Source organism: Drosophila sulfurigaster, chromosome 2R, assembly GCF_023558435.1.
Source record: "Drosophila sulfurigaster albostrigata strain 15112-1811.04 chromosome 2R, ASM2355843v2, whole genome shotgun sequence".
Taxonomy (NCBI): Eukaryota; Metazoa; Arthropoda; class Insecta; order Diptera; family Drosophilidae; genus Drosophila; species Drosophila sulfurigaster.
The window spans coordinates 16,522,381-16,537,743 of record NC_084882.1 but is presented as its reverse complement, the minus strand read 5'-3'; the positions used below and the strand labels follow the sequence as shown (position 1 = coordinate 16,537,743).

The window sequence follows — 15,363 nt, the reverse complement described above, 5'->3', positions numbered from 1 at the left end:
TAATTATCATGACACATTAAAGAACAATTTACGATCCAAATAAATATTTATTGATTTCTAAGTAATTTTCGATTCAATTAAACTTAAAACAATATACACTTACAAACAGATAATTTAATATATAATAATTTAACTTTAACTTTTAACTTGCACTTACAATAAAAGAGACTGAATAAATGAAACATAAATTTACAAATACATGATTCTATTTAACAGGTATTTGATGGCTTTCTGTTAGAACTGCTAATATCTGATGACTTTGTGACTTGTTGACATCGAGGATCCCATTCCTGAAGTTTTGAACTACTAAACAGCCCAAAAACAATCATGGCAAGAGCATTAAAGAATATATAAGTTAATAAAACCCAGTTCCATTCTGATTTTATGCCCTGCACAAATTACACAGATAAAAATATTTAGTTTTTTATCTTGTGGTCAAACTGTTCTAACTTACGGAATGCACCAAAGCAGCAACGAGATGCGGAGTTGCAAATCCAGAGATATGCGCCAAACAGTTGGCTAGGCCCGAAATAAGTCCGGCGAACGATGGTGCAAAATACAATAAAGTCGGCCAATAACCGCCACTAAAGGCCAGATCTGTAGTGAGACCCACTAGGAAATACATTAGCAAGACAAGTGTCTTCTGTTTGCAACTGGCTAGAATGATGACAACTATTAAACAGATAGTAGCACAGCAACCTGCAAAAGAAGTAAAGTGAATTAAAAATATTTATGTTTTTTCTGAATTTTCTGTGCTTACATGTGGCATATAAAAGTCGGCGCAAAAAGCCGAGTTGTGAAACAAATCGCCCCTCGAAATAGGAGCAGCTAAAGACGCATAAAAGCTTAGAGAAAAAACTGCCAAGAAATGGAGCCGATGCAAGAAAACCAATCTGCAATAAAGTACTAAGAATTTGCATAAAAATATTAGATTATGAAATTACCTCCTTCATATTGAACTGCATGGCTTCACTCATAAAACGCGGTACATTCAGCGAAAGCAAAAGAAATCCATAATTGTGAAAGACATGGGTAAAGACAAAAGCATAAACCGGCGCTGAGGTCAACAATGATCTCCAAGGTGTACTAAAATGCTGCAAATACTGTTAAGCAAGTTTATACAAAATAACACCTGCTCACCTGTGGCGCTTGGGCACAGCCTGTGGGCTGTAAATAAGTCCGCTCTGCTTCCGTTACACGTGGGTGATCGTCTAAGCTATTATATATGAACCAATTGCAAATAATACCGTATAAAAGTGTAATGCCACCCAGCACAAAGAATGGCACTTTCCAGCCAAAGTCACTCAAATAATTGGCCAGTGGATAGATGCAAATAGAGCCCACGATCATGCCGCTATAGGCAAAGGAAAGCATCCAAGTGCGTTCCGTGGGATGAGCCCAAGTGACAAACAACTGATACAAAGGCGGTGCTCCGCAGCCCTAAGATTATGCAAAACAGTTTATAATTTTCTCACTTTACTGCTTCACTTACGCCAAATATTCCAGCCAACACCAAAGTTATGACTGCCGCGATGTAACTGAATGGTGCAATAAATGGCAGCAATAAGAAGGCCAAAGCTTGCAATGCTAACGAACTAATGAAGAGTAGCTTGCCACCAAATCGATCCGCCAAGTGTCCAGCCAAGGGTAATGCTATCACATAGCCATAGTAAAATGTGCCCGGAAATGTCAGCTCCTGATTACGCGTCCATTCTAGATCACCCGTCTAAGAGTAAAATGCTGTCTATATTGAACATTAATCACTATCATAAATATGGATGTTAACACCCACTTGCTGAGCGACATCAAGTCGGGCAGATGGCTCAAACACTTCATTGCCACAATTTGACATTGCTGTCAGATTATTAAATTGATATTCCGGTGAATAGAGGAGTGCATCTTCCGGACGTGCCTTGACCATACGCAAGATGACCAGACCCAGCATATTCCTCAAAGCCATTTGCAGAATGTTGGACAAAAAGGCGCATATTGTGTAGGTGAGTCGAACCGAGCCCCACAAACCACATTCTGAGCTGTCTGATGTTGTTGCTGAAGTTGCCTGAGAAGCGCCTGTTTTCAGGCTCGACAAATGGGGCACGTTCCATGAATTCCGAACCATTGGATTGAAAGTAAGTTGAAACTACTACGGCGATAAGTTTTTGTACCGATTCGTGCTTCTGTCTAAATTGAACTGACTGACGTATGGACGGCTCAAATGTTAAGCGCAAAACTATTTTACAATTTGTCACGACTCCGCGGTTGGTTTATCAAAGCAAAAAGCTTTCGATGCGCTGCTTATCTACTCGAACATTTTACCGTATAACCGAATTTGGGAACAACAACAGATTTTTAAATATGCGAAATAGTTGAGAAAGGGAACTTGAGATGAGAGCATTGCTAAACATTATCAGCTGATTAGGTTTGTGTTCTCTTATTTTTTTTGTAATACCATGTAATCAAAATCTTTTGTCAAGGGGTAATATAAGTTCTTCTCAAATAAGTTAAAGAATGTAAAGAAATTTCATAGAAAATAGTTTTATACATCTGTAATTCTGTAATTTTGCAATTAATTTAATTTAAAAGAAAATTCTAATATAAAATATATTTCTTCTTGTCCTTCAAGTTTTCATATTCTATGCTATAAAAACAAATTGTTAAAACTTATTTATTTATATCTTACATATTATTTCTTCTATTTTTTAATTCTTTAATTTCTTTTATTTCCTAAAATGCTAATTTTAAATTTTAATTTTAAATACTTTTGCTGAAATCTGAGTTTCATCTCATTAGCGTATTCGTGCTTCGCACTTAGCGAACAGCGAAAAGTATTTACATGATGTACTTGGATTAGCTCAAATGTCAAGCACATTTTACTGGCACTTTGCCAATCATAATTAGTCAGTGCCGAGCTTAATTACAGGTTAGTTGGACAGGTCAAGAGGTCCGCAATCCACATGGAAAATGTCTTCACACTGCATTTAATCCGACAAGCCCACAAACATTCCACAAATTTCTCATTTTACTTTCATTTAGTATTTAATGTGAAGCTACACCCTGCAAAATAAATCGTGAATCAGACTACGTATATACTATAATGCAAATTCAAGTAGCTACGATAAGTATACTAGTTTAGTTGTTGCAATTTGTTTTTTTCAATTTCACACTATATATCGTTTAACTAATTAAAGATTCTGAAGCCTTGAGCCAAACGCTTTTTCGCATTACGATTTATGAGCCACTAATTTCGTTGCACGCCAAGCAGGCCAAGCGGGCGAAGCGGGGTGGGTGGTGCTAGAACATGAGCCAATCTCACTTGCTGACCGGCTAAAGCGGCTAACAATGCAATTGGCTTTCACCTTAGCTGGGCTTGTGACCGCGTTTATATTGCAACGTACATGTGGTATGGACTATATGTATATATTGTTATCTGTTTTGCTGCATCGCTAATAGGGACATGATGTTGTACTGCGGGGCGATAGATTCTATTTTTGCTTTGGCTCGCTTTGTTGGTCATGTTCGTTGGTGTTTTTTTGCTGCTTGCCTTCTGCTGTCTGCTGTCTGATGTTATTGTTGTGTAGTAGTTGCACTATATTTCGATTAAAATTTTGAATTTTTTATAATGGTGGGGGTTGTGCACTGAACCCGTGAGCACAGGACATGAATGGGGGAATGAAAGGGTGGCAATCTCCATACTCCATGCTTGGAAACACACGTGTGTAAAAAATGGTTGACTGTGTGTAGTATATAAGTATTTACTGACTTTTTGATTGATTTTTTGTTTAGACAACGCATATGTCCTTCTATTATGGCCTATTTGTAACCATTGTTGTCGTTCTTGTGCTCACTCCCTCTAACTATAATACACTCCATGTGGTGTTGGTGCATTTGAAAACCGCATATGCTAGTATCTGAAGTTCTCCTGGGTGTTGTTGCACTGTTTGCATTCGCATAGCGAAGCCAGCATGTTGCCAGTTGTGTCGCGTGTTTTGGCCCAACTAAAGTGCTTGAACACTTTGTGTCTTTGGCCTAAAAATAGCATAGCTGGCTCGCATGGGAACTGGCATTTGCCCAGCGAAAAATGATGTTTGTTGGGAAATGCCGAAACAAATGTGCCAGCCTAGCTTATAATAATATTTGAACCGAAAATGAATGAAAAATTTAACGCACACACACAAAATACTTCCTTCGACTGTTTGTCGTAGAACATGCGCCCAATTTAATGGTCGCCTTGAGACCAGGTTATAAAAATATTTTTATACATCGTGTCCTTCGTGCGGGTTCTCAACTGCATCTGTCGCATTCTGCCACGTGTCGTAACAATATTTATAGTCGAAGCAAATCATTAAATATGCGAAAACTCTCATATGAGACTAGCACTGCCCTATTCCAAAGATTAAATCGTTGCCTTAGGGAACATTTCTTAGAAGGCATTTGATATCAGTTTCCATCAGAATGCAGTTAGAGCTGTTCCTGCTTAAGGTCAGACTTCTAGCACAACACTACACCTTAAACTGCTGCTGAGTTTATTTATGAATTTTTTATTTTTTATTCAATTTTCATTTAGTTTAGTTTTGCTTTAAGTTTTAAACATGAAACTGCTGCTTGGTTTTACTATTTATTTAATTGTATTTTTATAGTTTATCTAAATTTTAGATGCTAGACTTGACACTACTGCTTAGCTTATTTATCATTTCGACTTTATTTATTTGACTTGTTTTTAAAATCCCAATCTTGAAACTGGGGCTTCGTTAGGAATTTATTTAATTTTTTATTTGGTTTACTTATATTTTAAGCCCCACATTTGACACGACTGCTTAGTTAATTTAATTTATTTAGTTTCACTTGAGTTTTAAAATCTAAAATTTGAAACTGCGATATACCTTAAGTGTTTTTACATTTTCATTTAATTTATCGAATTTTTAAATTTAAAATAAATATATTTACATGTTGGTGGAATGGACCAATTATAAAATGTTTGGTGTGCTTAATAAATATGTATATGGATTAGGGTTTTAAATGGGTTGAAAAAGTCGCTATTTTTTTTTTTAAATGTATAGGTCTCTTAAGATTAATTTTAATTATAAAAGTAAACTAAACCGTCTATATTTCACATTTGTATAGGGCCTAAGAAAGTGTAGTTGAATTGCCTTATTATGCAAAGCTTCTATAATTTCTTTATTCTCGCCCTAACAAATTCTATTTCGCGCTATAATGGTCGCATACAAATAATACATTACGGACCCACACACACACACACACACACGCATATATAATACCTACTGACATATATACAGTACACAACCGAGACGTTGACTTTGCTGCTGGCTGGCCAGCAAAATTAGCCAAGACTGGGCAGACGGGTGTATAACTTGTATGACTTGGCACTACGAGTGCGAACATTGTAGTGTAGTGGGTAGTGAGTGTATAGTGTAATAATGTGGCCAACACAGACGACTCCATTTCGTGCTCGCTCTCTGGTTCTGCCACTTTCGGCATTTTCACTTCATGCCTTCCTTGCGTTCTTGTTTTTCGGATTTGTTGCATAGTTTTGTTACATTTTCTGGGGCCATCGAGACTTAACCAAACACTGCTTCGACTACTAGAGTACATGTGTAAGTTGGTTGTCCTTTCGACTGGCCACTTGACCCAATTATTCCCACACTGTTCGATTTTACATGTTTTAATAGTCCGTGAGTTCCTTGTGTTGTCTTACGTTGTATCGAAATCTGTTTTTAATATGCAATCAATTTACTATATTTATAGTAAAATCAATTAGTCTACTTTTAGGCTTCTCTTCAATCCTTAATTGTGTTTGGAAATCATTTAGTTTGCATGCAACTTGATTTCAAGTTGGGTTTTCATGATTCTCAAATTACTACTTGCAACGGCAATTTGATGCGCCACTTTCACTCACACACATCGCATACTCAGGTATTTCCATACAAGCTGAAAAAGGGAAGAAAAAATTGTTGCTTTTTACCGCAAACATTTTGAATCGCAGCCGAAGAAAGTAAGAGAGGCATTCGTGAGTCCGTTTTATTCTTTCTATTCGCTTTTCTCTCTCGCTCTTACTCTCTCCGTCTATTATTTTCCGCTCTCAGGTGTGCCACATGGGGCGACCAAAAGGCAAAGGTTCAAACAGTCGTGCTGGCGAGCTTAATACGAAAGGATCAAACACAATTTCCGTGCGGAAGAAATACTGCTCATAATAAAACGACTTGCGCGCAAAAGTATGCAACGATATTTTTAGTGACAAGAAATTTAATCAAATCTTACTGAAATTATCTCGTGTGTTAAGTGAAAATGTTTGAATAAAGAACTTGACGTTCTTTGAATTAAATATCAATATCAATGCAATAGCAAGAGAAAAAGGAAATTATCGTAAACGTTTCGTTAAGGGCATTATAAGAAAAAAAAAAAGAAACACAATAGCCCCAATTTCGTTTCGAAATAAGTTTTCGGTGCCTGTCAGCCGACGCGTCGCTATTGTTAATAATTACAAGTTTTTGGAAAATTTAATGAGTATTGATTGAATAAAAAAAATATGTCGTAAGTGGAATAAAAGTGTGTGCTACAATATAAAAAGGGTCGTGGAGGTCATTATACGCGGACCGCCGTTGCTCAGCGCATTCCAATTCATTATATCCACCAAAACACCAAAAGCACTATTTCTGCCCCACATACATATATGTGAAAATGTGTCTGTGTGTGTGTATGTGTGCATGACACGGATACATGCGACCAATATACATATGAACATAATCTCACACCCACATACATACACACACACACACCATTAATAAGAGGTCATTTAGTACACAATAAATGTAACTTTGTTTATAATAATCAGGCATGTTCCCAATTCCCATTTCTCCCTCCTTACGAATCAATTTCACAGCTGGTTCTATAACTTGTCTAAGAATTTAGTAAGAGTACCATGAGAATGCTCTTTACATTTTATTAAGATTGTCAGTTTACTAACTGCGGAATTTCAACGATATTATTTTTCGGAACACCACTGAATACAATACACTTGTAATGTTAAGTTAAATGTCGGTGAAAAGTTATAATAAATTTGTTTTACAAAATGCTGTAAGAGCATTGAAGAGTTCTAAGAAATACGCACTGCGGCATGAAATTGTCAGCTGACCGTGAACTACTTAAGACTGCATGTGGGAGGAAGGCCATCTGTTAACCAAATTATTCGAGTTGAATTTTTCATTTTTTTTTGTTTTTGTGAATTCATTAACACACAAATTGCATTAAAATAGTTATCTGCGTTGTTGTGCCTTGCAATACGGTGAAGATTGTGTGGATGGGATGGTAGTTATGTATGTTAGTTGCTTAGATGGCAGGACTTTCCTTGCTTGCACCTGTCGTTGGTATTTCCACCTTCATCGCGTGCGTGTCAAAGCCTTTTTACAGCCACAAAATGTCTTTTCACGTTATGTCTGAAGCAGCAAAGACACCAAACAGGCCACAAAAGTGGTGACTTGTGAGGCAACTAACTCGATGATAGTGGAGAAAATAGGCGCAGTCTAGCAAGAGAAAGGAAGTACAAATGGTCTAAATTACTATACATATATTAACAAGCAGTTTGAAATATAAATTGTAGTTTAGAAAAGATTTTAGGGTGTTGTGAATGCTTTGGCAATAGAATTAAAATTTCGAAATTATAAATATTAAATTCTTTTGTATGTTTTGATGTAAGTTGAAAATTTAAAATTTTTCCGAGGTCGTTAATGTGTCACTAATTTCCTATTAATGTTAATGCTACTCAACGTTAGAGTAAAAGTATGTTGTCAAGGATCAGTTAATCAATTAGCGGAGCAATTATGACTTCAGTTCGTGACACTTCACATGCGCACACTCACGCAGACACACGCACACATTCACACACATTCACCTATATAATTACATACATACGTTGATACATTCCGACTATCATATGTTCTGGTTTTGTTGGTCCCCACACTCTTGTGCTATTTCCGTCTGCACTATTTTGTTTACTTAAGAATAACACATGGAATTATAAATAATGAATAACAGTTATCAATGGAGCTTAATGGGAAATTTATTATCAAGGACATTCGATAGGTGTATGCATGTAACATATTAATATATACATTTATACACATATTTATCATTTGCATTGGAATATCGATTTTGGGTTTCTCTTAATTTGTCAACCAGACAAATAGACGTACAGCTGCCACAAAAATCAGCCTCAGTTTAATACTATATGTTATACTAAAGTCTCTTTTTAGTCATCGGTAGCCATTAGACTGAACACTTGGGAAAATTGGCGTTAACATTGTTGTTGGGATCGAAAAAATTATAAAATGTTTAGTGTGTTCAATAAATATAAGAACCAGGTGTCCATAGCCAGGTGTCAGATATTGATAAGGTAGCTATTTTTTTTTGTAGTCGCCCTCTTACTGATTAAGACGAATTCGTCAGATTGTGACATTAGTGAAATGTTAAACATGAGTAATTATCATTTAATTTAGCGCGTTGGCAACAAATACACGATTATCACAAAATTAAAGCCGAACTTAATGCCGACTAGAGCAATGCTGATTAACTTGACGAGACGTACCATCATCGTAAATTGCTCAATTGGCATATGGCCAAAAGTGCTAAAAACCAAATCGATGTACATTTCTGTACATTTTGGTACTTCCGATAAGATTAGCGTAATCAAACACTTAATTGAGCTGCTACTACCGACCACAGCAGAAATGGGCTTTCCATGTTGGGAAAGTTTAGTTCTAGTAGCGATTTGGTTGTGGCCCGACGTGCAATTTCATTTCAAATTAATTCGTCAACTGTGCAAATAATGGAAAAACTGAAACTTATTGTAACACTCGGTATCCTGTGCGCCTTGCTTAATCCACAAGGTACATACATACATATATACTACTATATAAACAAGCAATTTGGAAAGCCCAAACAGTTTTGACTCCCATCTTTCTCGCTTCACCCAAAAAAAAACTTCCAAAGTATTCAAATCATTGTGGGCAATGGCCGGTAATTGAATTAAAGTCGTCGTTCAGTGCAAAAACAATGAGTGTGAGGCGCCCATTCAAAGGGCAGCCCAATTGGAATACAAATAATAAAAGGAAACAACAAAAGAAAAAAGAAACAAAACCAAATGGAGCAAGAACAAAATAAAAAAAAGAAAACAATAACAGTGACCAAGTCAGTCATAATATTAAACAACAAAAGTAATTAATGCAAACGCAATCAAGGTCAAGTGCTGTGCCCTATTGACCCAAGCACCCACTCCTTCGAAGGCCTAACGCTATTCGGCTTGAGAAATTGTTTTGCAGGCCACGGAAAATGGAAATTAAAGTGCCAAAGTGACGAGCGAATTTTAGCGTTCTTGTTTTTCATGAAAAGCTGTTTTGTATGCGGCTTATTTTTCCCCACACCCTCCGTTTGTTGGCATTGTTGTTATTTGTCCTTTGGCTTTGGCTTGCAACAACCGGAAGTTGTTGGCGTATACGTAATACATATTTGCAGGCTGGCTTGCGTGCTGGAAACCGTAACAGCCGCAAAATGCTGCCAACATTAAAGCTGAAAGTCGGATTTTTAATCAGTTAATTAACAGTTGGGCAACGACGATGAGGTTGCGAAGGCCTTAGGCGGGTCGACGGAAATAAGTAATTGATAAAATCCCATCTTGTTCCGAAGCGTTTCAACTTTAAAAAATCTATGGCATACTTTTTGGCGTTGCAAATAATTAAAGCAAGTTTTTTATTTTAAAGAATTTAAGGAAACTATTTGGCTGTATAAATCAAGATTAGTGTGTATAAAGCATTAAATAAATTTAGAGTATTACTCTCATCTATAATTAGTGTACGAGTAATAAATCAATTGGCTGTTGAATTAAACGAACTTTTGACAGAAAGGTCCGTTTTATTAAACACAGCCACAAACTGTTTTGCTCGTCCCTTTCAATTGAACTCAACTTCTTGAGTTATGAATGGAAAAAGGGGAAATCGTGGAGTACATTTCATTTACGCCTGATTATTATGAATAATGTAACCCTTTTTGACCCAAATTGTTAAGAAATCAATAATTATCTATACCGTGTAAAATAATTTGATTCGTCTGACCTTTGGCAATGCAATTATATTTCACTTCATTAAATTATTGAAGGCAAAACTTTGTCAGATAAATATAAATTATTTTGGTCGATATGACCGATGGCGTCAAGACATGCATCGTAGAGGCAACAAAATGAAAGAACAATCTTAAAATAGGATAAGTGCTAATTGTGTCTTTATTTATTTTAGGAGACGGCGGTGCATTGGCTGTGATTTGGCCATGTGAAAGTGACACAGACTGCACAGCTGATGGCTCCAGCTGTGGCACTGAAACCAGTCAATGTGAATGCTCCAGCTTTGATACGGTCTTCTCCGAGAATTACACACAATGCTTGACGAGCTCGCAGATTGGTGACGCATGCCAAGACTCTGTTCAATGCAATCTTATGCCAACAGGAGCCAGTTGTAAAACCGGGGTCTGCGATTGCGCCGATGGCCAAACCTATCTGCGAGGCAAATGTAGGCCACTGAACGGACTCAACGAGCCCTGCGAGACGGTATAATATATGGTATATAATATATCTTCGATTGAATTTAACTAAGTTAAACGCATAATTTAGGACTTGGACTGCTTCTTTGGCTACGATCGAGCATCCGTCAGCTGCCAGGAGAGCGTTTGTGCTTGTGCAAATGGCTATTATCACAGATATGGAAACATATGTCGGCGCAAATCAATGGGTAAGCTAAGCACATTAATTCCTAAGTGGTTTTGATTTATTGTTTTATCTTAAACACAGAAAAGAACGATGCGTGCGTCGTTGATGCGGACTGTGATGCACTGGGCGCCAGTGCCACCTGCGTGGGATTAGTGTGCACGGTTGCCGATGAGTCGAGCACTAGCACCACAGTAAGCACCACAGCGGGCACCTCAACTGGCACCACAGCAGACACCACAGCGGACACCACGCCAGGGATTACAGAGACCACTACAGCGGGCAGTACTCAAGAGACTACAGCGGGCACTACTCTAGCAACTACAGCGGGCACTACACCCGAGACTACAGCGGATACTACTCAGTGGACTTCACCCATTACTGATTCCACCGTCTTTGCAATCCTGCCCACCAACTCGGCGCTCGCAAGAAAACAGTTTGCCAAGGCATTTGTGCACAGTTCGCCAAAGCACAAGGATGCCGCTGCTCAGGCCACTTTATCACTGCTCCATGACAGTGACAGTGAGCTGCTGTTAACCCCTCGACGATCACGTGAAATTGCCGTGCAGACAAGCATCGAGAAGTACGAGCTTAAAGAGTTGGGACCCAGTGTTAAGAATGTGGCAACCGCAACGACAAACACTGCGACCAGCAGTCGGCGAACATCCACAAATACCCAGAATAATCGCAGACGTTTGCCGGCCATCTTTAGATACGATAATGAAGATATTAAAACGTATTCCACCCTGGGATCGAGCCGCGATGACGACGATGCTGATGACAAGAAATGTAAGTAGCATTTTCCATTTATTTTATGACTAACTAACTAACCAATTGACAATTGATTGTTTTGTCAAAAAAAACCAACAACAAAGATTGGAATAATTTTTTAATTTAAAACAATTTGCTGATAGCATTATCACAAATTTCATTCAACTAATGATTAGCTTGTTCTACAATTGCAAATGCTAGATAGATCGCGTCTAATCTCTTATAATAATAATAGTACTAATATTAGAATTTGCATTGAATTATCAGCAATTAATATAGGCAATCTTAATCTCTAAAGGGAAACTGCACTTTGTAAACTTACAACAGAGATTAATTAGAGGTTAAAAGAAGTTTATTTTAATTATCAAGCAATATAATTTGCAGTATCTCACCATTCGAGAATTATAGTTTAGTTTTTCTCGCCCACCGGCTTAATGATCAGCTCATGAATCTGCACTTTTGGCGGCGTCTGAATGCAGTAGCTGATGGCGTCGGCCACATCCTCGGAACGCAGCATGGGGAATTCATCCAGATTAGGAATAAGACTCTTGTCAATAATTTCAGTATCAACACCGCCAGGGCTGATGCTCTGCATAAACAATGAATCTTTAGATAAATGTCAGAAAAGTTGTAAGCAATGCGTACCGTAATCTTGATGTTGGTGCCCTTGCTCAGAAACTCTTGGCGCAGCACTTCGGTCATGGCGGTGACCGCATGCTTTGAGGGCGGATACATGTTTAGGCTAAAGCCAGTAAATTGTGGAATCTTGTGACCAGCTATGCTGTTAACAATCACCACATGACCATCATTAACCTTACGTCGTTCCATTGAGAGGAAGGCCTGGCGAGTGCACCACGCAACGCCCATCACATTAGTGTTGAGTGTGTCGCGCAGATCAGCGCTATTGCCCTCCTTGATGATGGGTGAAAAACGCACAATGCCCGCATTGTTGACCAACACATCGGCACCACCGAGTGTCTGATCCACCCAGGCGAAAGTATCGATCACCTGCTGTTCGTCGCTCACATCGCACTTGCGGTAATGGAAGCGAGCTGCCTGATCCGCTGGTAGCTCAGACTTCAGCTCTTGCAAACGATTCTCACGACGCGCGAGGCCCACAACAATCATGCCCTTGGCCACCAAATCTTTGCAGACGGCGGCGCCAATTCCAGAGCTAGAGCCAGTCACAACAGCCACACGATTCAACCAACGATTCATTCTTATAAAATATACTAATATGCTCTTGTCGCTTGCAATCGAATAACTGCTTTAAATACTCTGATGTGACGCTACTTTTATAGCTCTTGTAAAGCTCTGAAAGCTCTCCATACATGTGGTTATCTAAAATAACTGCATCATGCTGATATTACTATAAACAGCTGTTTAGCAACCATGAAGAGAGAGAGCCGGCAAATTTATCAGATTTGTATTGATAACAATGAATTTGATTCAAATTTCCAAAGAGAAGCGAAGAGAGTATTTCGTAGCAATTTCATCACAACAAATAGTATTGAGTAAGGCACGATGTTAAAAAAAGGTGTGAGTTCTTCATAAGTAAACATTTCAGCTAACCAAAGAATTGGGCAAGGTGCTGACTTAGGTCAAGAATCGTTCAATTCCTGCATTCTACAATAATTAATTTATTTTATACAAATTCCCAGACTTTGAGTCATACCAAAAGGGATGTTGGGAAAACTTTGATGCATATTAATAATAAATGGATTATTATGCACAAATAATTTATAATTATTTGATTAAAGTTAAATATATTTTTCTTATTTGTCTGACTGAAATTATTTTGGATGAGCAATTACTACTATTCATAAATTTACATGACGCATTAGTTAATTAGTCTTATATATTTTGTTTATTAGACCATCTTATATTCACAATTTTATATTTCAGATGGCGGTAGTTGCACAGATAATGGCAAGTCCTGCACAGGTTTGCCTCACTCGATCTGCACCAACAAAATCTGTCTATGCCGTCAGGGATATTATGCGCGGAATGGCAAATGCTTTGCAGGTAAAACGTGTTTAAAGAGTTAAAATAATATTATATTGACCATATTACCTTTATTGCAAGAACTGGGTGAGATAGCGGAGAGCAGCGATGAATGCGAATATGAGTTCGATCAGTTGTCCAAGACTTGTATATGCCAAAGGAATTATTTCTACGAACGCGACTTGCGCAACTGCAGAAAACGTGAGTGACAAAAAATACCATATATACATTTTTGAAACTATTTAAATGTATATTTTCTCTTGCAGCCATTCAGTATCATTTGTCGTGCACATCGAACAGCCAATGCAGTCCCTTCGGTGCCTCCTATTGCCATCCAACGATACCCAGACGCTGCACCTGCGAGGAGTATGCACAATATAATGAGATCACTCAGCTCTGCGAGTACAAGGATGGTCTTGGGGCAGAGTGTGAGTCCAACGATGGTTGTCTTGTGGATCATTCCATTTGCTCAAATCGCTTCTGTGTGTGCCAGGATAACTATTTCGCAAAGGACGAAGCTTGTGTAGCAGGTTAGTTGTGAGCTTGTCGAACTAAATGGTTATATTTAAATATATTTTTAATTTTTTTTACAGGTATTGGCGCCGACTGCTCAGAGGATGACGAATGCATTGCCGATAATACAGCTTGTCTGGAGCGCAGCAATAGCACTTCGGAGCAGGCTCGCTCCTGTCAATGTCGTAAGGGTTATGTGCACTTCAAGGATGAGTGTCTTAAGGAAGGTTTGTAAAATGAATATTTCGCAATTTGTAATTATTACATGAAAGTAATTCCTTTAGCTGAGGAGCTGGACGATGACTGCGTCGAGGATGAGCAATGTAAGCCGCTGCTCGCCAGTTGCAACGCTAATGGCAAATGCGGCTGCACGGACGAGCAGCACGAGAAGAACGGAATCTGCGAGACGAAGCGCCGTAAGTTGTCTTCAATTGGATCTTTTCAGTAAGTGATACTTAAATTATTGTTTTTCCTACACAGTATTGAGCGAACCGTGCAATAAGGCCACAGAGTGTTTTGTTGAAAAGGATCCTGAGAATGTGGAATGCCGCAATTCCGTCTGTCAGTGCAAGTTTGGTTTCCAGGCCAGCACTGATCAGAAGCAATGCATTCGTGTATTGCCCAACAAAAAAAGTAAATACATTAAACATCAAAATTATCAAATAGTAATCTAACTAACTGTTAATATTTTTCGTATTTTAACAGATTCTTCCGGTAGGCCCAGCGCTCTAAAAATAATCACGTTCGTATTGATAGGCTCCGCTTTTCTAATTACCAGCGCCGCCATTAAGCAGGCGTACTACTAATTGGAAAATAAAGATTCCCTTATAAACCATTCCCAATTCCAAAAGTTTAATAATATTTAACACAAGAGCTAAACTAATCTAATATTTAATTGTTAAGCATTGTGAAAAAATAGAAAAACTCCCTGTGCATAGAATACTATATACATATAGAATATAGTCTATTGATGCCATACACCTTGGGATTATTGATTTGTAGTTCAAGTTTTCTGAGGTGCATGCAGTATTACCCAAATGACGCTTGAGCCAAGTGGCGTCCCATAATCTAAATCTATTTATAATACTTAGTAAATATATTAAGTTAATATTTAGAATTTTAAAGCAATAATTGTTGATGATGATAAGTTGCAAGAGTCGTAGGTAATCGCTTATATCAATAACTATTCTTAAAGCAAGAACCTTACAAAGTATGATTAAACTATTATGTCTAAGCTAATTCAAACGGTTTAAAGGCAAATTGTAATATATACTCGTACGCTAATAAATTAAGACTAAAATGCAGTTGTG

At 37.9% G+C, this 15,363-nt stretch overlaps 3 protein-coding genes across 4 annotated transcripts; 1 reads left to right on the top strand and 2 right to left on the bottom strand.

Annotated features, from left to right (window-relative positions):
• Positions 1-43: 43 nt before the first annotated feature.
• LOC133838425 (sialin) lies at positions 44-2,119 on the bottom strand. Its single transcript, XM_062269519.1, has 7 exons — positions 1,793-2,119; positions 1,493-1,726; positions 1,141-1,440; positions 945-1,094; positions 761-893; positions 455-699; positions 44-389 (listed from the first exon to the last, which is right to left on the bottom strand). Exons 1-7 carry the CDS (start codon positions 2,117-2,119, stop codon positions 210-212), a joined length of 1,569 nt encoding a protein of 522 aa, XP_062125503.1. The 3' UTR covers positions 44-209.
• Positions 2,012-15,355, top strand: LOC133838421 (uncharacterized). Of its 2 annotated transcripts, none has more exons than XM_062269512.1 (11): positions 2,012-2,129; positions 10,302-10,609; positions 10,673-10,790; positions 10,850-11,554; positions 13,442-13,561; positions 13,622-13,741; positions 13,807-14,070; positions 14,134-14,280; positions 14,338-14,469; positions 14,534-14,686; positions 14,759-15,355. In XM_062269512.1, exons 2-11 carry the CDS (start codon positions 10,499-10,501, stop codon positions 14,857-14,859), a joined length of 1,971 nt encoding a protein of 656 aa, XP_062125496.1. In that variant the 5' UTR covers positions 2,012-2,129; positions 10,302-10,498; the 3' UTR covers positions 14,860-15,355. The 2 variants fall into 2 exon arrangements, with proteins under 2 accessions (XP_062125496.1, XP_062125495.1); XM_062269511.1 differs by lacking the exon at positions 2,012-2,129 and adding an exon at positions 8,765-8,900.
• LOC133838487 (farnesol dehydrogenase-like) lies at positions 11,871-12,808 on the bottom strand. The gene is made up of 2 exons (XM_062269606.1): positions 12,182-12,808; positions 11,871-12,125 (listed from the first exon to the last, which is right to left on the bottom strand). Exons 1-2 carry the CDS (start codon positions 12,752-12,754, stop codon positions 11,946-11,948), a joined length of 753 nt encoding a protein of 250 aa, XP_062125590.1. The 5' UTR covers positions 12,755-12,808; the 3' UTR covers positions 11,871-11,945.
• Positions 15,356-15,363: the final 8 nt, after the last annotated feature.

What these genes read in the sequence shown, in the direction of transcription:
- LOC133838487 (XM_062269606.1), bottom strand. Translation starts at nt 12,754, where the DNA reads ATGAATCGTTGGTTGAATCGTGTGGCTGTTGTGACTGGCTCTAGCTCT. An exon ending in GCACCAACATCAAGATTACG is followed by an intron (nt 12,126 to 12,181) that starts GTACGCATTGCT and finishes TTGTTTATGCAG; the next exon opens with AGCATCAGCCCTGGCGGTGT.
- LOC133838425 (XM_062269519.1), bottom strand. Translation starts at nt 2,119, where the DNA reads ATGGTTCGGAATTCATGGAACGTGCCCCATTTGTCGAGCCTGAAAACA. An exon ending in GCTGTGCCCAAGCGCCACAG is followed by an intron (nt 1,095 to 1,140) that starts GTGAGCAGGTGT and finishes CAGTATTTGCAG; the next exon opens with CATTTTAGTACACCTTGGAG. An exon ending in TTGCTGCTTTGGTGCATTCC is followed by an intron (nt 390 to 454) that starts GTAAGTTAGAAC and finishes TAATTTGTGCAG; the next exon opens with GGCATAAAATCAGAATGGAA.
- LOC133838421 (XM_062269511.1), top strand. Translation starts at nt 8,840, where the DNA reads ATGGAAAAACTGAAACTTATTGTAACACTCGGTATCCTGTGCGCCTTG. An exon ending in CTTGCGCAACTGCAGAAAAC is followed by an intron (nt 13,742 to 13,806) that starts GTGAGTGACAAA and finishes TTTCTCTTGCAG; the next exon opens with CCATTCAGTATCATTTGTCG. An exon ending in GGATGAGTGTCTTAAGGAAG is followed by an intron (nt 14,281 to 14,337) that starts GTTTGTAAAATG and finishes TAATTCCTTTAG; the next exon opens with CTGAGGAGCTGGACGATGAC.